We start from the raw sequence: 24413 nt of genomic DNA on the forward strand, positions 1-24413 counted from the left end.
CCCGTGCGTTATCAATGTGCGCTATAGTACTCCGTGTGGCTGCTGTCACGTCGCAAACAGAGCCCCTAGGGGGTGACGACGGTGGTATTAAAATAAATCGGAAACGCGCGATAGCGTTTCTTTTCGTGAAATTCAAGAGAAACCCCATCGAACATATTCAATCGCTCTCTCTCTCTGCATAGATCAGATTCCCTTAAATTTTTAAAAACCGAATCAATAGCTTGCAAAGGACCTTTCATCGCTCTGGAAACCATAACTATCTTTATACAAATTTTCTTTGTATTTTTTGTCGAACCACTGATAAGGTATAGTTCTCAGAGAACAGTGTCCACTGTTAATTGTCGTGAACTGTTGTCGGGAACACTTGTAGATCCAATTAATTTCATACTAAATGAACGCATGAGTACCGGCGATAGGATTAACACGCACTGGGCGCAACATTAATTATTATTACTGAGAAATACGCAAAACATTGATTTAATGATGAGCATCAATTGCATATCGCGCGAACAGTTACGAATAATACCGTGCGTTCTTTGTATACAACAATGCAAATTGAAGTGTTTTTTGTTTTTTTTTAAGATTAGTTAACAGCTGCGGTAATTCGGCGTCTATTTTTGTGCTACTTTTGCCAAATGAGGATGAACAAGATGTATTATGCACTGAGAGCAAATACGCGTACGAAAATAACTGAGAATTAGCGGATTAACAATGAATAAACTTGTACGCCCGGCCGATCGAACAAACGCGAAAATTCGCGTGCGATAAGCTCGCGCGTATTTTCAGTTCGTCGAGACAAAGTTAATTATTAACGCGTACGCTACCCCTGAAACGAAAGGTATAACGACTGAGCAACGTTCGAGCTTAACGAACAATTATTTTTCACCATTTCAGAACTGGCTTCGCTGTCTCTCAATCCTCCGACCCGCGAATCTTCCTGACCCACGTAATTGCGTTCGCCTAATTGCTTTGTAGCACGTGAAAAAGAAAACGGTATAAAGTGTATTAAAAGCTCGCGTCCTGCAAAAAGAAATTGCCTTGAATGTTTCGTTACGAAGAAAATGTCAAAACGTTGCTGCTCGAGGAAAAACTTGAGCTGCATCGTAAATTTCCTCGCCAGTTTAACCTTTGGAGAGCATTTTTCCATCGAAATCTTCAACGTTTCTATAACGGAAAACGTAAGTGCACGCGCAAGTCAAATGTTGCGAGTTAGACCATTTCAGTTGACTAGCACAGATAGTTGCCCGTTTTCGGACACTGTAGTAGCAAAAACCGGATCACTGAAGATTAACACATTATGTGCGCGGGAGAGAGGTATTAATACCTTTTTAGAAAATTAAATTTCGTTTAACTTCGTTACATGTTTGAAAGAATCCCTCTGCGAAATCCTAGAAATCCTCGTTATATACTTGTTACCAAAGCCTTATTGACAATTTTGCAAATATTAAATGTTTTTTAATCAAACAAAAATTGAATTTTTTAGAAAGATATTAATACCTTTCCCGCACACATAATGTGTTAAACATTGACTAGATTTCCACGAAATTCGAAGTGAATTAGGCTGTATGAAACATTAGAAAATAACGCGTTGCCCATTTCCTCCCACTTTTTCCTAAATTTTCATCAAATCATTCAATTCGAAACTATAACTGATTTGTTATGTCATATAGTATCAGGATGACTGTATTGTGAAGTCTCGCACCTAAAATTAAGTTATATCTATATATCTACTTCTGCTTAATCGTGTACAATCTCGTTTTTTAATATCTTTTTTATAAATAAAACAAAGTGACCGTTTAGGGAAATGCGCATAGAAATTCTGATTTCCAAGACTTCGCGAGATGTTTCGAGCGAAGTAAAGAAAATGTCACGAAAGAAGAAAATCGTGAAGAAAATTCTACGGTAACGTGAATAATAATTCGATGTAGATTTAAAAAAAAAAGTCACATTAACCTCCGTTTAACATCTCCGCGAAAATCCTTGCAAACTTTTAACGCAATCGCGTGATTTTTCAGGCGGAATAAAGAAAATCTCGCGAAAGAAGAAAATCGTGAAAATTTTCTACGGTAACGCGAATAATAATTCGGAGCAGATTTAAAAAAATCACATTAATCTCCGTTTAACATCTTCGCATCAATTCTTACAAATTTTTAATGCAGTCGTGTGATTTTTCAAGCGAAGAAAAGAAAATGTCACGAACGAAGAAAATCGTGAAAAATTTCTACGGTAACGCGAATAATAATTCGGAGCAGATTTTAAAAAATCACATTAATCTCCGTTTAACATCTTCGCATCAATTCTTACAAATTTTTAATGCAATCGCGTGATTTTTCAAGCGAAGAAAAGAAAATGTCACGAACGAAGAAAATCGTGAAAAATTTCTACGGTAATGCGAATAATAATTCGGAGCAGATTCAAAAGATCCTATTGATCTCCGTTTAACATCTTTTTACGAATTCTTGCAAAATTTGTAATGCAACCTCGTGATTTTTCAAGCGCCGTGAAGAAACTGTCTACGATCAAGCGAGTAAATAATTCAGAGCAGATTTAAAAAAATAACGTTGATCCCCGTGTTTCATTCTCGTCGTGTATTCTCTAATGTTCCTCGTGACAAAGATGCAGTTCGCGGCGGAGTATCGTATAATAAGGGCAGCGATAGCACACAGAGGACTGGGGAAGGCTCGTGCCCGTGCACTCCGCGTTCTAGAGTGCTCGAGAGGAGGCCAAGAGCCCTGAAAGGTATCACTGCTAATTTCTTTTAAAGAGAAACACGTCCTCGGTTCGCCAAGGGAGTACCGCCCCTTCGCTACTGATGCTGATAACGTTTTCTGCTGAAACACCTATTTCGGGTCTCGGTCTCGGTCTCGGTTCCACACATGTCATGTATACTACTAGTCGCGGCGGGGCATATGTATAGTATGTGTATAGAAACCCCCCGGATAGGCAAACATCACTGTGCCCTCTGACGTCACGCTTTGAGTAAAAAATCATCATTCAAAATGGCTGACATCGCATCAACTTCAAGTTCAAATCTTAGATGCTCCCGATTCACGCGACGTGTAAAAAAGAAAATGGATTTTTCCCCAGAAATCCGACTATTGTTGTCGTTACTTCTTTAAGCCAGAATAAATTGTAGAAAAATAATTATAGATTGAACAGTATCAGCATCTCTGAATTAAGCTTTGAACACGTTCTGCGAAATTATAATTCTTGAAATATGCATATTTCATACTTAATCAATTGAAGTTGTCTACTGAAAGTTAAACGTTTTCAACGTATTGTTCCTTCTGACGTCACGCGCATGATTTGATCTCTGCCTAAAGAAAATTACCTAAAACCGTATCTAGATATAAGTAGATATATGGTCTAAGATCTCGGACGGAGCACAGTCGCGTGTGGTTCGTGATTACAGTCTCCCAAACTTGCCCTTCAACCTTACAAAATTCAATTTCATTGCTCCCAAAACTCCCTCCATTATCAGGCTTCTCTTTCTGCTCCGCATATTATCAACATAAACCATTTGGTTTAAAGCACCAATAAACAAATGAATAACATTTGCAGGCTCTGTTCTACGGTGAATTTATGAATCTTTAATGTCTGTCCAGTGGTGACTTCTTGACGAGTTTCTTAATTATTAGACTACGCATTTTGGACATAGAAAAAGAATATCGAAGAAGAGATGAAAATGCGAAGTCTATTATTGACTAGAATGGAGTACGTAATTATAGACTGAAAGTAACTTTTACATTGTTGCTGTCATGTCTAAACGAAAACTTACAAAAATACCATGCTTCTATATTTCTATTTTCTATTACTTATCATATAGAAATATACGAATACAGTAAATTCTCTCTAATTGACGCTCAGATTGTACACAGAAATGCACAACTTGGGAAGAGGAGATACGATTATTCGAGCCTTGCGACTCGTTTTTATATTTGTTGACGATCGGTAACTACGAAAAAAAAACAATCGGTAACTTAAAAAATTAAATTTTTAAATTAAAATTATAAAAACTATCAAACGACCCGCAAGGCTTGAATAATCGTATCTCCTCTTCCTAAATTGTCCATTTTTCTGTGTACAATCTGAGCGTCAGTTAGAGAGAATTTACTGTACCGTATTTTGTGAAGTTTTTGTTTAAATATCTCTAAAAACGTAAAAGTTACTTTCGATTCATAATTATTTACAGCACTGCATAGTATATCCAAAGAAAGGTGATGCCAACAGAGGTGATTAGTGTTATTCGATGTAATTTGTTGGTTTACGAACGAAGTTGCTATCACCACTGAAAAATTGTTTGAGAGGTTCTTTATTCTTGATCTTTGAGTCATTGCTAGTGAATCAAAACGATACGTCGAAATTGAATAGCACATTGATGATTACGTTGGGAAGCTATTTGATGTTAGTACTTATCCTTAACCCCTTGGCATACCATTTTTTTCGCAGTTATCGGGATTAGAAATTTTTCGATTGCAATCATTTCTTTGAAGGGAAAGAAAATTTCGACTAAATTTACTTGAATGCTTAAATATCGATGACAAGAGATTAGAATTTCATTGCAATTTTAAAGGACAGAATAACATCTATACTCGATAAGTTATTACCAGAAATGTTCATGACGAGTCAGGCTCGTCAAAGTACGACAAAGATATAATAAATCCACTAGAAATGTAAAACCATTGGCAGACAGTTCTCACTGATGTATTGAAAGCGACGGTGAAGATCGCGAATACTCGATTGTAACACCTATCTATGTTTCAGCTTTCTCTGAAACACTCTGTAACAGCGCAATCTAAAAGACCAAGTCTTCCGAGTATATATTGGCAAGCCCTTCTTCAATTTTTCATGTATTTCTTCCTCCGTTCGCCCAGGTATTTCTAAAATATTAGATTGCCAAGGAAGATCTCTCGCTGAAAGCATTGTTCTCGAAAAATATTCACTCCAACGGAACAGGAAAACTTCCGACGACTTTGCCTTACTGTTCTTCTATATTGGATACAATTTAAGCCGCCGAGTAACTGGTAAATCTTTTGATATCGCAGTTAATTAGATCGTAGTCAAGTGATAAATCGAATAGTTAATGATTGGACAACCGGAAGAGTTAATAATTATCCGTTGAATCGCATCGGACGCTTACGTTTCAAACTTCGGTTTTACGTGCGTCACCCATAACATTCTATCTAATTAAGATAACAGCAATTATATTTTGTACCTTTAGGCATTTTTTTATTTCTGTATCCTGTCGTTCTTTATTGCGGCGAGTTCCATTTGTTACTTGTCAGTTCGACGGTTATCGCTTTCTATTCTAATTTTGTAACACAGAGAGTTCGTTACGTTACAATATTGAAATAAATAAATAAACAAATAACTGTTCTCGATAACCAATAATAATAATTTTCCACAGCACATGAAATAAACGCATAGAGTCCTCACTTATGCATTTGTAGACTCTACGAGTTTACGAAACACCGGAAAACATATGCTTATTAACAAAAACAAATCTATTCCGTTATCACTAGGAATTGTTTAATCGATAGCCGAGTGACGACTTCCTTATTTTAATTTTCGTAAAATTAAGTATGAAGATTGGAATCTCAACATTTCAGAGAAATTTCAGAATTTTTTGTATTAGACAACGATTCCAAAGAGAACTATTGCTTACAAAGTCGCGACTGAATTGCTATTAAAAAAGGAAGACCGTAGTTCCGTGGATCATAGGGCAAATTGTCGGAAAAAGTATAGCCCAGCAAACGGTGATGAACAACTTCTGCATGAATCTCGATCAGAAACGATTTCAAAACAACGGATTACACGTTTCCGTAACAACGAATTAAACGGTTCGATCTCGCGAGATGAGAAAGCCAGCGTTGTGATTAAAATCCGGAATTTTAATATTCGAAAGAAGAAGGAGAACGGGGGGGGCAGGGATGAAAACAAAGAAGAAACTCACCTCGGATTTCACGAAGTGCCTTCTGTCTTCATCATTGAGGAGGCGACCGTCTCCAGAGTGTGGTTCGTAGTTTCCAACTTTTCCTTCCTAGGAGCCTCCTTTGTCGCACATTGTTTCGGTGTTTGCAAGTACATATTACCCTCTCCCCGAACTTTTCGCTATTGCCTGCTCCCCCTTTCTCCCGTTATCACATTTCAATCGTCACTCTCCGAAGCACCGCGGGGACGGTTCTCGATTTTCACTTCAGGAAAGTCAATTTCTCGGCGAACATTCTCCGTCACGGCCAACCCCGTCACAGAAAAACAGTTCACGCGTCTTTATTCTTCATCCTTTCGCCGGTACATCGTTCCCCCGCACTTCGATCGACGTTCACCTGTTAACCGAAGAACACCAGTTAAAACGGGGTCGCGTCCCATGCAGCTCCACACCCTTCGCAACAATTGCATTCTTTATTTATTCGTGCGACAATTCGTTTTCTTTTTCTGCGGCCCCTTTTACTGCACGATAAATCACACACAAGATAAAACGTCTAAGCACGTCCCGCGGATGAAATACTATTACAAAACAGCGAGCAGTTTATTTAGAAAGGAAGATCCTCCACCAAAAATTCCCTTCTGCCGACCAAATTCGCGATAAATCACGTACAAAATCTGAACACGTCCCTGGGATGAAATACTATTTCAGAAGGCGAGCGTATTGCTTGCAGCAGAAAGAGAAATCCCCAACACGAAATTCACTTTTGCTGATCAAAGTCAGCCTAAGGGGTTGAAATAGACATGTCCGTTGTCAATATATCGTATTTCACGTTAGATTTCACGGATAGAACGTCGAACGAATTTTGTGTACGTTGTTATTTAACGGTCAACCTACCGAGCCGCTCAAAATGCCTGATTTTACATTTTTATTCTTTTAAAATTGTTGAAATATTGAAGACTTCTTCATGGGAAATGATCGAATGAAGTATAATCTATAATAAATATGACGAAAAGTCTGAACACAATTTCCGTATTAAAATTTGAATACGTAACATGATGCTTAGAAAATTTACAGCTTTTCTTTGGGGATATTTTGATCACATTTTATGAGAGTTGCATTTAATGCGATAAATTCGCTATAGAAGCTGTTAACACTGGTAGCGAACGTGTTAAGCACCGACTAAATTGTTTAAACAAACGGTAAATTCTAAACATGCAAGGACTAATTTTTGTCTAAGAACATTTTATCTGTCTTTTACAGTTTACGAGTTAGAAAATAAAATCAACCAATTTCAACCCCTTCGAATGAATTTGAATAGCAAACAGGTTGCGTAATGGTTACGTAATAATTTTCTGAATGTCCGGGTTGAGCATCCGTCAGTGTTTTAACTCTAAAAATGTTCATCTGTTACGAAAATATTTCGTTTAACGCAAACGTGAACGGTTTTGAGAACGGTACTTCGAATAATGTGTTTATTTGAAAATAGTTCAGCTTTATTTCGGAATGTTTCGCTGTATTGATTTTGTGTCCACAGCGGAGTAGCCTAACTGATTAAAATGTTAATCACGCTTAAACGATTATATCTACTTTCGTTTGAACGAACGATCAACAATGTTGATTAATTGAACATACAGATCCTTCTTTTCATTCTACTGGATTGGAATTGTAAATTCAAGCTCGCTCGCATCAACAAAATAAAAAGCCTGGCAAAATGTCGGGATGAACTTTTCGCGAAACGATCGGTAACAATGGTAAATCTCTTTCTTAATATTTTAAGATTCGCTAAGGCTTTTTGTGCGAGATACGTGACATCGCTAGTGAGACATTCCCAAAGGGGTAGCAACCCTCTCGCATCTTGATCATAAAAATTCAACGTGCAGCTTTTTTACCGTCTTTTTCCACAGTCATTTGGAAACCGGGAAAATATTCCTTTTAAAAAGCGAACGTAATTGCATACGTCGCATCCATTTGCTCCTTGAGCAATGATCATTCCCTTTAATCAATGACACCTCGAATTTCTGATAATTTTAGATTAATTAAATATCTCCTGAATTCGACTCGAATGAAATTTTAAATAGACGATCTTCGTTTCCTACGTATTCTTCGATGTTAAATTATATCTATAACAAATTATCAAGACTCGTCAATGAAGGTGATCGCAAAATTCATTATACGTGAAACGACAAACTTCTCTCTCACACTTCGAAACTGAATGCTAACTGAAATTATAATTAAACGGAGAACAAATTCAGAATACATTATCAAATTTTATAAATTGACGCTTAATTAAAGAAATGCATACATGTGTACATAGACTTATTTCACTCTAAATTGTTCGTCACAAATAGAGTAATATAGTTCTCCCGGAGATACATACTCCGTTGTTAAATAAATTAATGAGCTTTCTAACATGGGGCTGCGTTTTCGAAATCTATTCTATGCAATTTTTACAACTTTTAATATTCTATGAGTTGTGAGAATTTCAAATGCTCTCCACGGGAAGAAAAGCTGTAGAATACAATTAGAGTAATAGCTATGTGGATGCTACTCAACACATCACCATATACATTCCGCCGTGGTATATGTCGTAAATTTCATTCCCGACCACGCGTGCTCTACAATCCATATTGTGCACACTTGCACATAAATAAACGACAAGTCCTAGGTAGTATGGAAATTAATACATAATTCTAAAGGTAATACTGCCCCATCGTTTCACCTGTCCCGCCAAGCACAGAATCATTTTCCACCGAGTAACACGATATCCCAACGAATTGAATTAATCAGCACGCGTTCCTTGTTGGTACGATTACGCAGACATTAAAACTTGCTGCAGAAATTTGTAAAAAAAGCAAGTACAAGCGACAGGATCTTTGTTTTCAATAATCCGACTGCAACAATATAAATGTACAAACGCGGTTTCCTTTCTAATTTTCAGCGAGACATCATTAGATCTTTACTACAAATACATAAACGAACATTTGTGCATTTTTCTTGACATATCGAAGATATAAACAGCTTTTTATATTCGCTTAGTTGATGAGCGAGTTTTCACAAATATTATTCAAGTCGAAGACGAATCATGAATTTCTATTCAATTTTCAAGTACGCATTGTCGCTGCCCTATGGAACGGTAACATTGCACATTGAATTTTCCATTCGCCATTTCCCAATTGTAAACTACACGAACAAACCATGAAAAACAAATGACAAACGAAGATACATGCACGGCGAAAGCAAATGCCAACGCTCGCTTTTAATTAATTGCTGACCACAAAGACGATAGAAATCCGTTGCATTCAAGTATAATAAAAAATTACGTTCTCTTTAATTTATCGATACAAGAATGTCGAATAGAAATCGAAAAAATTTTCCGAAATTGGAAGAACGAAATATAATATCTTTTTAATATTAAAAACAGAAAACAAAAAGTCGAGTAGTTTAGTAATCATTTAACTGGAAAAAGATATGAACGTGCTGACCGTCAACGAGAACAAATAAAATTTGATTTATCACGCGAAATCATCGGTAGAACCCGTGACCGCGCGATATATTCCGTACACATACGTTACTTGTTACGCGCGAATCGCGACAATAAATAGCCACAGGGTGTGAAAAGAATTAAAACCGTATGTCATGTCGGGGCTATCATAAATCCGCGGATCCTACGACCTTGGCTGCATTCTCAATTTTGGCGGTTACATACTTCGAAAAACATCCTGATCGTACCTACATACCACGTACACGAATTTTCGCACATATGTTTCTCGTATAACCATCTTCGACACACGTAACACCCACATCGTCTCTCCTATTACGCTGTACACAATATTAAAAAAAAGAAAGGTAAATTCCAACGAAAGTTCTACCGATCCAATACCATCTCATTCTTCGACTCGATTTAACCCGTTAACATTTCTAAACGGTTCAAAAGCCCCGTATATTAAATCGATATTACAATTTATGCACGAAAGCAGACCAATTAAATTCCCGAGAACGTTTTATCGGCATCGCGATCCAGTGTCGCGGGTATGAGAAAAGGTGCTTCGCATTATTTTAACCCGGACAGGGAACGATCGCTGTGACACGACGTGGAATGACACGAAGACGTTTCCCTCGAATTTCAACATCTACGACTATGTAACCCCTAACATATTAATTTCGAATGCTCTCCGCGTTTCAGATCCGTTTCTCTCGGATTCGTGTTTCGTGTGCTGAACGTTCCGTTCGAAATCGGTGAGCCATCGTTTACTTATTACACACGACCTCACCAATACATCGAACCATTGTACATTGTACGTGCGTGCACAGAGGTACATGTATATGCGCGTACACGCATTCGTATTTTACACGGGCATGGATACGTACCTCCTACAACGCGTGCATCGGTCTGCGACGAGTTCACTTGAAACGACGCAGTACACATTCACGAATCATATCACACACAAGAATATCGCCGAGAAGAAAACAGACCGGATTGACATGGAAAAGAAAAGGGAGAAGAATAGGAAATCACTTTTCTCCGATAACACGTCCACGACGTACGAGCTCGCGCGGCCTACTGAAACGTCAGAAGGCATGCGTTGCCCTGACGGCTGGCTTTCTCCTTTCCCCCACCTCGTTAAATCCCCACTAAGGGTAGCTCACCCCCACTAGGGTTGTCAGGAAAGATGTATGTTCGAAGGACTAAAAATAGGCTCGAATAAACTGGTTCTGCGGGGATGAAAATCATTGTAGAATGATAAAACCGTGATAACAATGACGCGGCCGGCAGCGACGCCGTAACGGCTTTAAAAAACGACGCAATGGAATCAAGACCATGGACGATAATGACGTAGACGATTACAGTGGTAAATTACGGAAACACGTTAAAAATGAACCAATGAATTTTTCGATCGCATCGTACTATTTTTTTGACTAGTATCAGAACTCTTGTAAGTTTCGGTATGTTTCATATATCGCTACGATGTAATGGTCTACTGTTATTAATAATGGAATCCTTTCAAGTAAGTAGTCTAGATACTATTTATATTTTTTTATTCTTTCGTTTAAGTGGTGTGTACGTAATTTCTTTCATAGAGAAATATTTCGAATATTTTAATTCGTGGGTTTTCAATTCTAGGATACCGTTTTATATGGGGGTTGTTTCCAATTCTCAAACCATGTTGTGCACGTAGTATACAACCGTATTATACAGAGATTACCTGTATTTGCTTAACCAGTATTATTATATGGTACATGCGTAAATTGATCTCAACTCGAATTTTTAAATATCTGCATTTCAAACGAGATAATAAACTTATAAATTCAGAAGTAAAACCTCTTGTATTACGACGATTTACTCAAATCTCGTTTTCATAAGTTCCCAAATGCACTCATGGAAAGAACACTAACCCTGCAACGATTCTGTAGTGACCTTTAACTTTAACTTTCATCTAGCGATTGGCTGCACTGCTTTGTGCGGGAAACGCTAGAGTTTTGCATCTGTTTGCGACTGCCATGGACCATGGTAACTGTAAGAATTCCTTGTGATTAGTTTATAAAACTGTCATAACATTAGCTATGACCGAGGATTTATTTAGATGTGTAAAACGCAAATTAAAATCAGAATTCTATGTAATGAATGATGACTGGTTAAGAGATTGTATACAATTCTATGTACAGCAAAACCAAAATGTAAATAATCATTTCCCGACTATACATAACTCGAAACGTTTGAGCAATTTTGTAACATAAGAGGCAGGCATTACCTTATCTCGTTTTTGTGTCAGATTTTGTGAATATCTGAACATTATATTATAATCTTTTTATTTCAAATCATTTTTATTTTAGTCGAGTAACCAGGAGATTTTAGAATTTGTAAAAATACAGTGGCAACTTAGCAACTTGCGAGAAATTAATAATGAAAATGGAAGTTTACCACGTAATATTTCAGGGCAAAAGTCTATTGTGTTACCTGAAAATTATATTCTCCAGGTATGTCAATATTTATATGGTACGTTGAACTGAACTTATAATTTATTTATTTATTCCTTATTTAAGGTGGAACAAATGTATGATATTGCAACATCCAAATATAAACAATTACAGAATATCAGAAATACTCATTTTTCAGAGGTAGAGGCAACCGAAGAACAAAAAATGGAACAATGGAAATGCCCGAAAAAGAGAATGATACAATTAAAATTAACGGACGGAATACAGGATATAATTGGAATTGAATACAACCCTATGTCTATATTAAATGTATGCCATTAAGCATTATAAAACTTATCTTTTTTTACTCTTTAGCATCAATTAAGATACAAAGAAATATTTCTGTTTTTTCATTAGCATTATAATGTTAGAATCCTGAAAAACTGCTAGTTGCAAAAGAGTTAATGATATGAGAGAAGATTAAAAATTTGTTGTTAAACATTAACATTTTTTTCCATTCAAGGAAATGTTATTACCAGGATACAAAGTTATGATAATAGGACCAGTAAGATGCCGTCGAGGTGTTTTATTGTTAGAAGAAAAAAAGTTGAAAAAAATTGGTGGTGAAGTGGATAGTTTACTAATTCCTAATGCTTTAGAAAATGTTCTGGCTCGAGCTTTGTAAGTAGGAATCATAATTAGTACTATTGATTTAAGATTTAAATTGAATAGGATGCATTAATTTATCCACAGAAATGTTGAAGAAAATCCAGATCCTTATGGTGATAACGAGCTCAAATCAAATAACATTGTACAAAGAGAAGAACCAGCGAATGAATTGGAAAATATCTTTGAAGATGAATTTGAGATAAACTTTGAAGAAGTTTCTGAAATTGAAAATACACACAGGAAAAGTCAAAAACAGCCTAATGTTAATACAATGCAAGTTGAAGCTATGCAAAAAAATCCTTCTACCAACATCAATATTGAAAATACGAGCAACTACAGTTGTACAGTACAAGCCGAAAGAAAAAACGTTATTGTTAATAATGTAGAAAAGAAAAATGATCATAGATCTAGTGAGGAAATAATTTTAGACGACGACGATTACTTTCTAGAAATGGTTAATGATTTATTACATAATTTTAATGATTCGTCTGATTTAATGTCGAAATTACAGAACTTAATTTCAGGTTGATGAAGGCCAGCTTATTGAATCACAACCGGAACAAAAAATGTCCGTTAGAGCTCCGTTTAGAGCTCTCCCAAAAGAAGAAGACGACGATCTAATTATAATAAACGACGACGATATGGTTGAAGAGATGAAGCATGAAAATATGAAAAAATCTGTAGTAAAACAAGAAATATCTTCTCGTTCAAATTCTCCATGGTTTATGAATAAAACGAACTCGTCGAAAAATGCATCTACTTCAAGATCTTGTGTTCAATCAACAGATACAACTATGCCTTCTATTGGAGCGAAAAGACTAGTATATTACTGAATAATCGAAAATAATAATTTCATTTTTATTATTAGATATAATTTAACAATATTATCTTTTAGATTCCAATGTCTCCATCGGATCGTGTAATAAAAAAGAAAGGCAGAATTGATAGGAAAATCACAGAATTTACAAATAGATCTAGTTCTCCAGATGTAAAACTTTGTGATTTTATCTATGATATAAATAATGATATTATAACAGAAAAGACTATTAAAACAATTTGCGGACGCGTAGAGGTTCTCGGAAAATTATCAAAGCAAAACACATCTTGGAATTTAGATGCTACTCTAGTGGATGGTACTGGAAAAATAGAAGTTACTTTTACAAATGAAGTGAGTAATTAAAACTCACTCACATTTAAATTATGTAAAAAATATGCTTTTACATATTATTGAATGTACTTTAAATCAATCGGTAAATATTTCAGGTTCTTGAAAATTTATTAGGTTTCAGTGTACAGCAATTTTCATTAAAGAAGAAATTAAAAAAAAATCCTGAAATCGAACTTGAACTTAGAACGGTATCTGTTGTACAATATTTTATTTAATCTAATATTTGGCTCATGTTTTATATATTTTTGAAATGTTTTAGAGTTTTCGTAACGCAGAAAGAAGGATAAAAACCTTACATGACCTCTTGGAATTGGAGTTAGATATTAATAAAAAACCAACAGTGATTAAAATCATTGATATAACTCAAGACAAGAGAGAACTAATTGAGAAACAATTGCAATCGTTTCTAAGGAAAAATAATATTTAAAATCTAATTGTAATTTATTATTGATATTAACATATAGAGTAATGTAATTATAATATATTGTAATTATTTTATACTTACATTATTGCAAGAGAAATAAATGTAATTATATTTTCAGAAAATACAATTATTATTATTATACATATTGTGCATTATTGTCAATATACAATTGTAATTAAATGATCTACTTAATTATTGAACATAGTTTAAATTTACAGAATAGACGCAAAATAACAAATTAAACATTATAATTTAAACCCTGAATGAATAGACACAACTCCACAAGTTAAATTTTCGTAAGTAACATTTCGAAATCCAGCTTCTTCTATCATTTCCTAAAACAATACTTGAATGAAAATTCTTGCTTCTAACATAAATGTTACTATCACTTCAATTCATTTACCTTAAAACATTCTTGTTTTGGAAACTTTCTGATACTTTCAACAAGATATTGATAAGCTTGCCATTCACCTGCTATAAGAGTACCCAATACTGGTATCATTTGAAACGAATATTGATCGTAAAGCCTATGTAAAAATTTTATTTGTTAGTATAATCCTACAATCCAAGATAAAATAACTAACAAGTAATTACCATCTTAAGGCATCATTGTTTACATGGCTAAACTCTAAACACATAAAACGACCACCTGGTGTAAGTACTCTGTATGCTTCGGACAGAACCTAAAAGTATTTTCATTTTATATTTGTAATATATTAAATATAGAGAATCTAATCTAACTTGATATTGTATAATTATAATGGCCATTACAATTAATATCAATAGATCATAATGAAATTTGATTCACCTTATCAATATGTGTAACATTTCTTATACCGAAAGCAATTGTATAAGCTGTATATGAATCATTAGCAAAGGGAAGTTCCTCTGCATTGCATTCCTCCCAATCAATTGCAACACTATCTTGATTAAGCCAACCTTGTCTTTCTGCTCTAATTTTTCCTACTTCTAACATATTCTCATTTATGTCACAAACAGTTACAGAACTCTTTATACCTTGACGATTAGGTACATTTTTCAAGTACTGTAAATATCTAAAAGTTATATCTCCTGTACCTCCAGCTGAGTCTAATAATTTACTTCCATGAGTTGGTCCAAGTCTCTGAATGAATATATCTTTCCAAATACGATGAATTCCTAGACTCATAGCATCATTCATCTGATCATAAGAATTTGCTACCTTCTCGAATACAGAATACACTAAAGAAGTTTATAAATCCATTCATAAACATTTATATTAAATGATTATAACAGAATTATTCGTTTGATTAAATATGTAACATCTACCTTCTTTTACTTTCTCGCTTTCTTTAACGGTTTTAAATCCAAAATGTGTTGTCTTCTCATTGTTATTATTTGCAGCAGCTTCCGACAAATACTTTTCACAAGAAAATATTATCTTCTTGTTTTTAAATAAACTTTTAAAAAATCTTCCTTTGTCAATCATTTTAAAATGTTTCAATAATGAAATCTTCAATCATAATCATAACCAGCAAACAATGAAGAATTAATTCTTTGTTTTTCTTTTTGATAAGCAGAACTTTAAAGGTTTACTTTTAGTAGTTCTATTATTTTCTTCAGATGGCGCGTTGTAAATTCGTTCACCAAATCACATGACAGTCATGTCATGCCTCACTATAGTAAGCAATTCTGCTTCACCATAGTATGCAAGTATTTTTATCCCCACTATTTTAATGCACATCCAAGTCCGTGCAGTTGCTTTAGAAAGAGAACGGGAGATGATCAAGAGAGACAAAACAAAACCAGCAAGCTCTATGTGTAACTGTTTTGTAGATTCATAAAGTAGAAACTATTATCTAAAATGTAGTTTACGGATTTTCGAGTGTTTCAGATGGAGCGCCAAGCAAACGTATGCGCGAATAGAGTGGCATCGCAAGTTTGTTAAAGTGAGACAAGCTACATTGGTCGTCGGTGTGACTTGTTTCACTTGTGTCTCTCTGATATCGTGCCCTCTTGTTCACTCGCTACTTCCTTTCTTTGTCCAAAACTGTGAGGGCAGCACTGCTTAGCTGTGAAGCGTCAACCAATCAGAGGAGAAACAGTTTCTCTACCTGCTTCATAATTCCAACCCGGTTGTCCCCGCTTTGGCTTACTATGGTGATAACATACAACATATGTAGATACATGCGTTGTATGCACTCCGTTTGTATATGTAGTAGTAATTGCACACTGCATCTATAACCTATTTTATATAGTAAACAAAAATTCAGTTGCTAACTCCTACGTGAATGAAAGATCAATTTTGTTTTATGATGCAAACAAATTTTACTTCTATTACAACAATTCTGTAAAATATTTGAATATTATACTTTCAATATGAATCTTATATTAATCTTAATCTTAATGTTATTGTTTCAACTTCCCACACAAAAATTTGTTTTCAACAATGCATCGTTTTTTATCTATTTATTTTTAAATTTTTTATTCTGTGTGAAATAAAATTACAATGAAATTGAAATAATTAATATTTATTGTTTGATTATAATCAGTTGCTGTGTTGATTAAAAGTGCGATACGTTTAAGCATCATATTGTATAGAACTACGAAAAATCGATAATTTATTTGACGTCATTGGTGCTGTACGTGTGGTACCTGTTGATTTTCGCTTCAAACTTTCTTGTAGCAAATCTACAGGTAAATCGATGAATTTTATATTTCATTGTTTTTGACTTTGCCTTTCTGTTAAATTAATAATGCGCTTCATATTGTTCGACTTAATTATATTTAACATGAATATTTTATGAAATCTAACCTACTTACTTTTTATAACGTTATTAACGAGATTAATGTTGCATAATGTCATACCATCCACGTATCGTCCGCATTGCATTACATTGCATATAATATTTATTTTTCATATTTATACATGCTTACATTATGTTTAACTGTTCCTAACATTTAAAAAATTAATAAATTTTCGAGATTATATGTATATAGAAAAAATATATATTTTTTTAAACAATAACCGTATGTACTTAGTCAGTCTAATGTTATTGTAAATATTATAAAAACATAAATATATATATATATATACATGTATAAATATAGTAATAAATCTGAAATATATAAAAATATATAATAATAAATATATGTAAATATAGTAATTACAAAACGAAATTAAATATTGCCTCAGATTAATCATATACAAAAATGTAGATTTATGTTTAAATATAATGTTCTTAAGTAAAAAGTTATTATAATATATAAATAAAAAATTCATTACAAATAATAGGTGGATCAGTCCAAGCAGTATTGTGTAAAATAAAGAGCATTTAGAGTTTTGTTACATAAAGAATTTGTTTCATTTATTTGTACCATGGCAGCAGACTATCCTTATAATTATGAACTGTGTTTAGGTATGTTCTTTCACTTTATTTTGCAAAACATTTGATATACACTGAAAATCAAAATTATCTCTCATATATATTTATAATTATATCCAGTTCATTCGAACTTTTTTCAACCCCAATTAAGTAATTATTCCATTGATTTTCAGACATGGAGCAAATTGGAGAACAACCCTTATCTTTAGAGGGTTTTAAACCTCTTACAATTATTATGGAAGTTCTTGGAGCAATATTGGTAATCTTTGTTACTGTTTGGTGTAGCCATTACAGAGGTGGTTTTGCTTGGAGATCTGATCCAAAGTTGGAATTTAATTGGCATCCTTTGTTAATGGTCATTGCATTTGTTTTTCTTTATGGAAATGGTATTGTTTCATATCTTTTGAAATTATATTTGAACTTGAGTTCATTTTCATATTGTATTTAATATTTTTAATGTTTCTAGGGATGTTAATATATAGAACTCAAAGAAACGCCCGAAAAAATCGCCTGAAGTTAATTCATGGTGGCTTGATGTTATTCATAATTGTATTAATAATAATTGCTCTAGTCGCTGTGTTTGATAGTCACAACTTAAGTCCAACACCAATACCAAACATGTACAGTCTTCATAGCTGGGTTGGGCTTACTAGTGTAATTTTGTTCTGCTGTCAGGTACAAGAGTAATCATTTTTACCATTTGAATAGGTCTTTAATGTTGATTTACCTAAATTATGATTATAATATCCTGAAATTATGTTTAAAGATTATGATTATAATGCACTGTTACAATGTTTCAGTGGCTCGCTGGCTTTGTATCTTTCTTCTATCCTGGATTACATGTTCCACTACGTTCATCCTACATGCCTATTCACATATACTTTGGGATTGCAGGTTTTGTTGGTGTAATTGCTTCCTGTCTTATAGGACTAAATGAAAAAGCCTTTTTTGCATTGCAGTAAGTAATTCCGTACCATACACGTGAGATTCGCTGTTTTTTGCCAATATGGTTCATTGTATTTAATGCAATATTTGATGACTTTAGGGATGATTACTCGAAGCTTGTAAGCGAAGCAGTTGTGATTAATATAATTGGACTTCTATTAATTCTCTTTGGTGGATTGACCATTTATATAGTAACACAGGAACGATACAAGCGTCTTCCCAAAGCCGAGGACGAATCTCTAGTTAGAGGAAGAAGTCAGTAAATATTGATGTTGCTACAAAACTGTAAAAACATATCTGAATTCTGTAAGCATAATTCTAGGTACATTTATGTATGGTACATCAACCAAATCTTCAATATTTTTATATTATTTTACTGTTACTACTAACATTTGCAAAAACTGTACTTTTAACATACAATGTGAATTGGTTTATGGCTTACATATTGAATCATACCTAATGTGAATTCTATATCGCTTACAAGACTATTCAAAGTTTTACAGTATGTGTTTCTTGCACATTAACCATGGTGCTATTTTATGCTTCTATCTACTCAATATGGGAGGAATGTTGAATCTAGTTCTGAAACTAGTCTTATGTTACTAATATTGTTTTCCACGAATATTTTTCTTATAATATGTCTTTTATATATATATGTTATATTTTTTTTATATGTTCATAATGTTGAACAGAATGTTCGAAGTTTGTTTACTTCTATACTTATACAAGTATTGATGTATAAAAGCTCTGTGACTCTACAAAGATTGTGCATTATACTGTGATTATCAAAATGAATGTACTTATTGTCAAAAATATATAATTGCACATATATCTTTCAAGCAATTTCGTGATTTTCATTTTGACGACTTTTGATAAAATTCTCAGTCTCGTAAGAAATCAGTCTGATCCATAATAACATAAAGTAATTAAGTAGTTAGCATTTCAGCATAAAGACAATAATTAAAATTCGCCATCCAAGTAGACTCATAAATGTGAATCTGAAAATGGAGGTTTTTTCAAATCATTCAGTCCATCCCCTCTTTTATATTCTGTTTTTCGAGCGAAAAACACTTGAAATTCACTCATAATCATAATACAGTAAATTCTACCTAATTAACGCTCACCTTGTACACAAAAATGGACGGCATGGGAACATAAATGGACAATTTGGGAAAAGGAGGTACGATTATTCGAGCCTTATGACTGGTTTTTATAGTTATCAATTATCAACAACTATAAGAACGAACCGCAAGGCTGGAATAATCGTACCTCCTTTTCCAAAATTGTCTATTTATGTTTCCATGCTGAGCGTTAATTAAGGAAAATTTACTGTAGTTGTCCACTCTATTTTTATGTTTTAAGTCTGATTCTAATGTAAGTGGAAGGAACAAACTATTGTGACTATAAATACTTTTAAAAACAGAATAACAACATTTTATTTCCAATTGCAATCAGAAAAGAGTTTAATCATCGTTGTAAATGTAATTCATTGATTTGTAAAAATAGAATTAAAATTTCGATGAAGATTTAAGTATCTCAAAACATTTGAAGTGTTAGAATTATTGAAGTCAGTTAGTATTATACGTTTGAAATTTTCCCGCTATGTACTTAGCTGTCCGTACAAAGCTCCTATGCGGTTATGCGCAATAGAACACTATCCTTTTCTACACAGAACGTCAACTCCATGTACAATGTATGTATTACACGTATAATATATATATATATATATATTTTACGTATGTATATGTATTAGTACATACATATATCATCGCACGGGGTGTAGTAATAAAAGTGGTAAGGTAAGACACCCTCGAGGGCTAGCGTCCTCAAGCGTCAATCACGACGAACATTGTGCGTTCAATGGTTAACCAAATTCCTGTGCCTCAGGCCAAGTACGAATTGTTAACGGACGTCCGCCAGTAAGTCATATTTTTAACTTGCTATCGAAACCATTATCTATCGTGTATACTAACATGCATGTCATGCAAACCTTGAATGCAATTCTATTGTCATATACATGCAGTTTGATTACTTGCTGTATAAGAATGACAGCATTTTTTATTTAGTTTTTAAAAACGTACAATACAGCAATTAAAAGTATTAAACTATAAGATTCTTGATTGATGTCAGAGAATAATATTATTTAATAATAACATAGTACAATCTCTTTATAGTCTGTAGTTATTTGTGTTCCACTTTAATGTACGAGTTTCATTGAACCTCCGTAAAGTAATTATATACTTACTTTTTAGTACAGACGTATCCTACATCAATCTTTTTGTCGACGTTGCACATTTTGCATCTTTTACGTTAACTTTTATATGTACAAAAGTAAATATGTCGAATACATTATGTTTCGAACATAATATAATATGTATGCAAATAAATTTTCGAACTATTAATAAAATTGTAATTCTTGTTAATATTTTTAAACATATGTGAAATATAATATTTAATTTATACAAATCATATCAATAGTAATATAATCAATTCACACTATAATATATCATAATATATTATCTAATTTTATTAAATTGACGTCGTAAGATCAATTAGTTTATACATATTTATGGATAAGGATATTTAATAATGAGAAAATATTTTATAGTATCGTTTTAATCACTTACAGTAAAATCATTTTTAATGTATTTCTTATAACTTTTTTTACCAATTTTATAGCATTAAGTATTAGTATAATTATTTACATATTGACAACAAATAATTACTATACTATATATAAAATAACTAATATTATGGGTATTAATTAAAATCTACTTGTACTTTTACTCAGATGCTATAAAAATGAGGTTTACTGCTTCTGAATTTTTTTGTTTATTTTTTTATCATTATGAATTTTATTAGCTTATACACATTAATATTAAACATTTCGTGTTATAATATTTTCATTTCTTTTCCTCTATTTTTTCATAGCCTTTAGTGTATGTGTGAACACATAGGTGTATATCAAAAGTTACAGGTGTGGCATATTGATTGTTCTATATTTACTATGGCACAAGAAGGTTTCTTGGGTTGAAACTGAACATAAGTGTATTGGAAGTTTGTTAAAAATTTATGTTTGACATAATTTATCAGTTTAGCACATAAAATACATTTAATGATTACGTCAAAGTCTTAGATTTGCTGCAGATGTATCGGATTAGAGGTGTAAAATCTGAATAAGTGTTAATAAATGCTACACATTAAATTTAATTAAATTAATGGCTAAATTTAAAAGAAATACATGTTTTGTCTTAGACCTCGTTGGATGACACAAGTACTGTGCTTGGTACTGGTATCACTAATATTAGGAATACTTTTTATTACACGTGCCTGGATTGGAATTCTCATTCTAAGTTCTCAAAAAGTTGAGACACTAGATACAGAAACACTATTCGAAAATGCCAAGATTGCTACGTGGCTACGTCGGGCTTGGATGTACGCCGAGTCGACGAAGGAGAACCAGAATGCGGACAGGAACTACACCATCAGTACGTCACAGCAGTCCTACACCAACTCCACAAGGCAATATATTTATAGCAATATTTTCCCGATTGTGCTACATAAAAAATAAATAATCCTTATAATGCTATGTGAAATTTGCAGGCAGATCATTGTCTGTTATTACACCATATCGGAGTACCTGAACACGCTCTGGGAGCTCCGTCCGTCGCACATTGACCCTAATCTTTGTACGCATATTATCGTGGGTTTTGCGAGCGTGGTAAACTGCAGCCTCGATTTGGGTAGTAACACATCAACCTACAAAGACGTTATTGCCATCAAAAAGGTGCATCCAGAATTAAGGGTCATGATAAGTGTTGGCGGTAGTAACGAGCTCCACTTCGGTTTTTCAGAAATGGTAAAGAATCATGCTAATAGAAAAAGGTAAGACGCATTGATTTCTATCATATCTAAATATAGAACACTCGTCTTGAATGCAATCAATATTTATTACAGATTTATAAGGTCTGTTTTAAATGTGACAAAGTCATTTGGTTTTGATGGCTTAGATATAGATTGGGAATTTCCAGCGTGGCTTGGAGCTGACGATCGCGAGAAACTTCATTTCACACAACTTTTAGAAGAATTAAGGAGAGAATTTCAACGAGCCAAAGAAACATTAATTCTTTCTGTTGCTGTGGCTGCTCCTCAAGCTATTGTTGAGCAAAGCTATGATGTTGTAGAAATGGCAAAGTAAATAATTTTTAAATTATAATTACTTATGTTACTGCACAATGCCTACTGTTAATAATTATTAATTGTTTTAGATACGTGGACTTTATAAACCTTATGTCCTATGATTATCACTTTTATGTTTGGTATTATCCAATCACTGGACTCAATGCACCCTTGTTTCCATGTTCTTCAGATTCGGGGTACCTTTCTACGTTAAATGTTAATTTCTCAGCACACTATTGGCTCTCGAAAGGCATGCCAAAAGAAAAATTAATTATCGGTATTCCTGCTTGTGGCCACACTTATACATTGGATAATTCTCTAAATCATGGATTACTTGCTCCAACAAACGGCGTTGGAAAATTAGGTACCCTGGGTTTCATTGCCTATTCTGAAGTTTGCCAATTCCTTCAAAACGGTGCAGATAGCGTTTTCGAAAATGAAAGCAAAGTTCCATATGCTTATAAAGATAAAGAATGGATATCATATGACGATATTGAAAGTGTCCGTTATAAGGTGCGCATAAAAGTTTTTATCACAATTGTACTGTAGGAACATAACTCTTTTAGCTTGAAATAAGCATTTCGTTCTTTGAAACTATATGATATGCCTTAATTTGTATGGCGGTCAAGTACGGAAGAGACGAATGAATGGTGTGCTAGTATCCTTTGTTAGGAAGTGTTGAAATATCTAGTACATTCAGTTTAAAGCATACGCGTTAATTTGTTAAAATACATTAAAACTTAACAAATCTCCTATTTTTATTTTAATAACTAATTCCTTGTTTTTTTCAGGCTGAATGGATTCGTGCAAACAATTTTGGAGGCGCGATGATTTTCTCTTTAAATGTTGACGACTGGAACTCCACGTGTAAAATGAACGAATCTTTTCCTTTAACTCGTATGATTACAAAAGTCTTCAGGCATCAGGACTGAAGTATCTATGGTACCAAATTTTCTTTTATTGTAATTTACATTCCGAATAGAAACATTTCATTCCCGATGAAATAACACTAAATTTACTCTCGCTATTCTGAGTACTTTTTGTAAAGTTGTACTAACATTTTGCAGTACAAAATCAATAATTTAATTTAATTAATACAGTATTTTTATTCTATATAATTCATAATTTTCCATTACTTGGAAGTATTCCCATTGATTACTACTTACATACAATTATAGATATACCTGAAAGTACAATCATGATTTTAAATTGATGCTATTAAGCTGAATATAATGTATTTTCTTCCTTGTTACAAAAATATGATATGATTTTTTTCGTGTACGTAAAATATGTATGCTCACGGTTTATTTTGCGATATAATATTATGTATAATCATATCATATGAAATAGTGGGGAAGAATTTGCACGTTTCCACCTTAAATAAGACATGAACATATTCATTGTATAGATACTAAACCCTTATACACTGTATCGAATTCTTTTACTTAACTTTGATTATAGTTCTAATTTTAATAAATTTCAGTTTTAAACTCATTTAACCTTTTTATATTTAATTTTATTCCTTTATTTGAATACGTAACTTGATTTATTAAATTTGATTTTCCTATACTTTATACACAATTCCTATGCTTTAAGAAGACTATTTACTTTTTTTGTGATAAATTTTTCGGTTTAATTTATTAGTTGAAGAGTGCTAGAAATTATAGTAGCCTCAAGTTATAATTGTAAAGAACAATTAATTACAAGTTTCGTCAAATTACTTTATAGACATTGATTAGCATTTTTTCTGTTTACTATTAATTATACGCGATGTTTTTAACAGTCTGCAAAAGAATATGAAATATTTTAATATAAACT

The 24413-nt window shown here is 33.3% G+C and overlaps 5 protein-coding genes across 11 annotated transcripts in view; 3 read left to right on the forward strand and 2 right to left on the reverse strand.

Moving 5' to 3' along the window:
- Positions 1 to 10649, reverse strand: part of LOC117219258 (uncharacterized) — a 58231-nt gene extending 47582 nt beyond the window's left edge. For both annotated transcript variants that reach the window (XM_033468245.2, XM_076518593.1), the window contains exons 1-2: positions 10298 to 10649; positions 5954 to 6326 (exon numbers count right to left, since the gene is read on the reverse strand). The gene's annotated coding sequence lies outside the window, so the exon portion shown is untranslated. The remainder of the gene's footprint in view (positions 1 to 5953; positions 6327 to 10297) is intronic.
- Positions 10650 to 11390: 741 nt separating this feature from the next.
- On the forward strand, positions 11391 to 14247 carry LOC117219223 (uncharacterized). 4 transcript variants are annotated; one of them, XM_076518598.1, is made up of 9 exons: positions 11391 to 11605; positions 11762 to 11905; positions 11972 to 12175; positions 12369 to 12526; positions 12599 to 12968; positions 13039 to 13335; positions 13410 to 13682; positions 13778 to 13870; positions 13942 to 14247. In XM_076518598.1, exons 1-9 carry the CDS (start codon positions 11492 to 11494, stop codon positions 14107 to 14109), a joined length of 1821 nt encoding a protein of 606 aa, XP_076374713.1. In that variant the 5' UTR covers positions 11391 to 11491; the 3' UTR covers positions 14110 to 14247. The 4 variants fall into 4 exon arrangements, with proteins under 4 accessions (XP_076374713.1, XP_076374714.1, XP_076374715.1 ...); XM_076518599.1 differs by having other exon boundaries at positions 11421 to 11444; XM_076518600.1 differs by having other exon boundaries at positions 11450 to 11668.
- On the reverse strand, positions 14213 to 16129 carry Coq5 (ubiquinone biosynthesis protein COQ3, mitochondrial). Its single transcript, XM_033468437.2, has 5 exons — positions 15415 to 16129; positions 14915 to 15327; positions 14701 to 14789; positions 14510 to 14633; positions 14213 to 14441 (listed from the first exon to the last, which is right to left on the reverse strand). The coding sequence occupies exons 1-5, from the start codon at positions 15572 to 15574 to the stop codon at positions 14352 to 14354; spliced, it is 876 nt and encodes a 291-aa protein (XP_033324328.2). The 5' UTR covers positions 15575 to 16129; the 3' UTR covers positions 14213 to 14351.
- A 429-nt stretch (positions 16130 to 16558) lies between these two features.
- LOC117219345 (transmembrane ascorbate-dependent reductase CYB561) lies at positions 16559 to 19259 on the forward strand. Of its 2 annotated transcripts, XM_033468438.2 has the most exons (6): positions 16559 to 16782; positions 17381 to 17504; positions 17645 to 17857; positions 17938 to 18146; positions 18272 to 18429; positions 18517 to 19259. In XM_033468438.2, the coding sequence occupies exons 2-6, from the start codon at positions 17465 to 17467 to the stop codon at positions 18677 to 18679; spliced, it is 783 nt and encodes a 260-aa protein (XP_033324329.1). In that variant the 5' UTR covers positions 16559 to 16782; positions 17381 to 17464; the 3' UTR covers positions 18680 to 19259. The 2 variants fall into 2 exon arrangements, with proteins under 2 accessions (XP_033324329.1, XP_033324330.1); XM_033468439.2 differs by lacking the exon at positions 17381 to 17504 and having other exon boundaries at positions 16567 to 16782.
- Positions 19260 to 19404: 145 nt separating this feature from the next.
- Positions 19405 to 24089, forward strand: LOC117219342 (acidic mammalian chitinase). 2 transcript variants are annotated; one of them, XM_033468430.2, is made up of 6 exons: positions 19405 to 20335; positions 21672 to 21938; positions 22020 to 22301; positions 22374 to 22610; positions 22685 to 23108; positions 23387 to 24089. In XM_033468430.2, the coding sequence occupies exons 1-6, from the start codon at positions 20277 to 20279 to the stop codon at positions 23525 to 23527; spliced, it is 1410 nt and encodes a 469-aa protein (XP_033324321.1). In that variant the 5' UTR covers positions 19405 to 20276; the 3' UTR covers positions 23528 to 24089. The 2 variants fall into 2 exon arrangements, with proteins under 2 accessions (XP_033324321.1, XP_076374717.1); XM_076518602.1 differs by lacking the exon at positions 19405 to 20335 and adding an exon at positions 21121 to 21579.
- Positions 24090 to 24413: the final 324 nt, after the last annotated feature.

This window comes from Megalopta genalis, chromosome 2 (genome assembly GCF_051020955.1).
Source record: "Megalopta genalis isolate 19385.01 chromosome 2, iyMegGena1_principal, whole genome shotgun sequence".
NCBI classification, from domain to species: Eukaryota; Metazoa; Arthropoda; class Insecta; order Hymenoptera; family Halictidae; genus Megalopta; species Megalopta genalis.

Coding starts and splice junctions, on each gene's coding strand:
- Coq5 (XM_033468437.2), bottom strand. CDS start 15,574: ATGATTGACAAAGGAAGATTTTTTAAAAGTTTATTTAAAAACAAGAAG. Junction 15,328..15,414: donor AAGCGAGAAAGTAAAAGAAG/GTAGATGTTACA, acceptor AAACTTCTTTAG/TGTATTCTGTATTCGAGAAG. Junction 14,790..14,914: donor ATGTTACACATATTGATAAG/GTGAATCAAATT, acceptor AAATACTTTTAG/GTTCTGTCCGAAGCATACAG.
- LOC117219342 (XM_033468430.2), top strand. CDS start 20,277: ATGGTTAACCAAATTCCTGTGCCTCAGGCCAAGTACGAATTGTTAACG. Junction 20,336..21,671: donor TTGTTAACGGACGTCCGCCA/GTAAGTCATATT, acceptor GTTTTGTCTTAG/ACCTCGTTGGATGACACAAG. Junction 21,939..22,019: donor TCCTACACCAACTCCACAAG/GCAATATATTTA, acceptor TGAAATTTGCAG/GCAGATCATTGTCTGTTATT.
- LOC117219223 (XM_076518598.1), top strand. CDS start 11,492: ATGACCGAGGATTTATTTAGATGTGTAAAACGCAAATTAAAATCAGAA. Junction 12,527..12,598: donor AATGTTCTGGCTCGAGCTTT/GTAAGTAGGAAT, acceptor ATTTATCCACAG/AAATGTTGAAGAAAATCCAG. Junction 12,969..13,038: donor ACGATTACTTTCTAGAAATG/GTTAATGATTTA, acceptor ACTTAATTTCAG/GTTGATGAAGGCCAGCTTAT.
- LOC117219345 (XM_033468438.2), top strand. CDS start 17,465: ATGGCAGCAGACTATCCTTATAATTATGAACTGTGTTTAG. Junction 17,858..17,937: donor TGTTTTTCTTTATGGAAATG/GTATTGTTTCAT, acceptor TAATGTTTCTAG/GGATGTTAATATATAGAACT. Junction 18,147..18,271: donor TAATTTTGTTCTGCTGTCAG/GTACAAGAGTAA, acceptor ACAATGTTTCAG/TGGCTCGCTGGCTTTGTATC.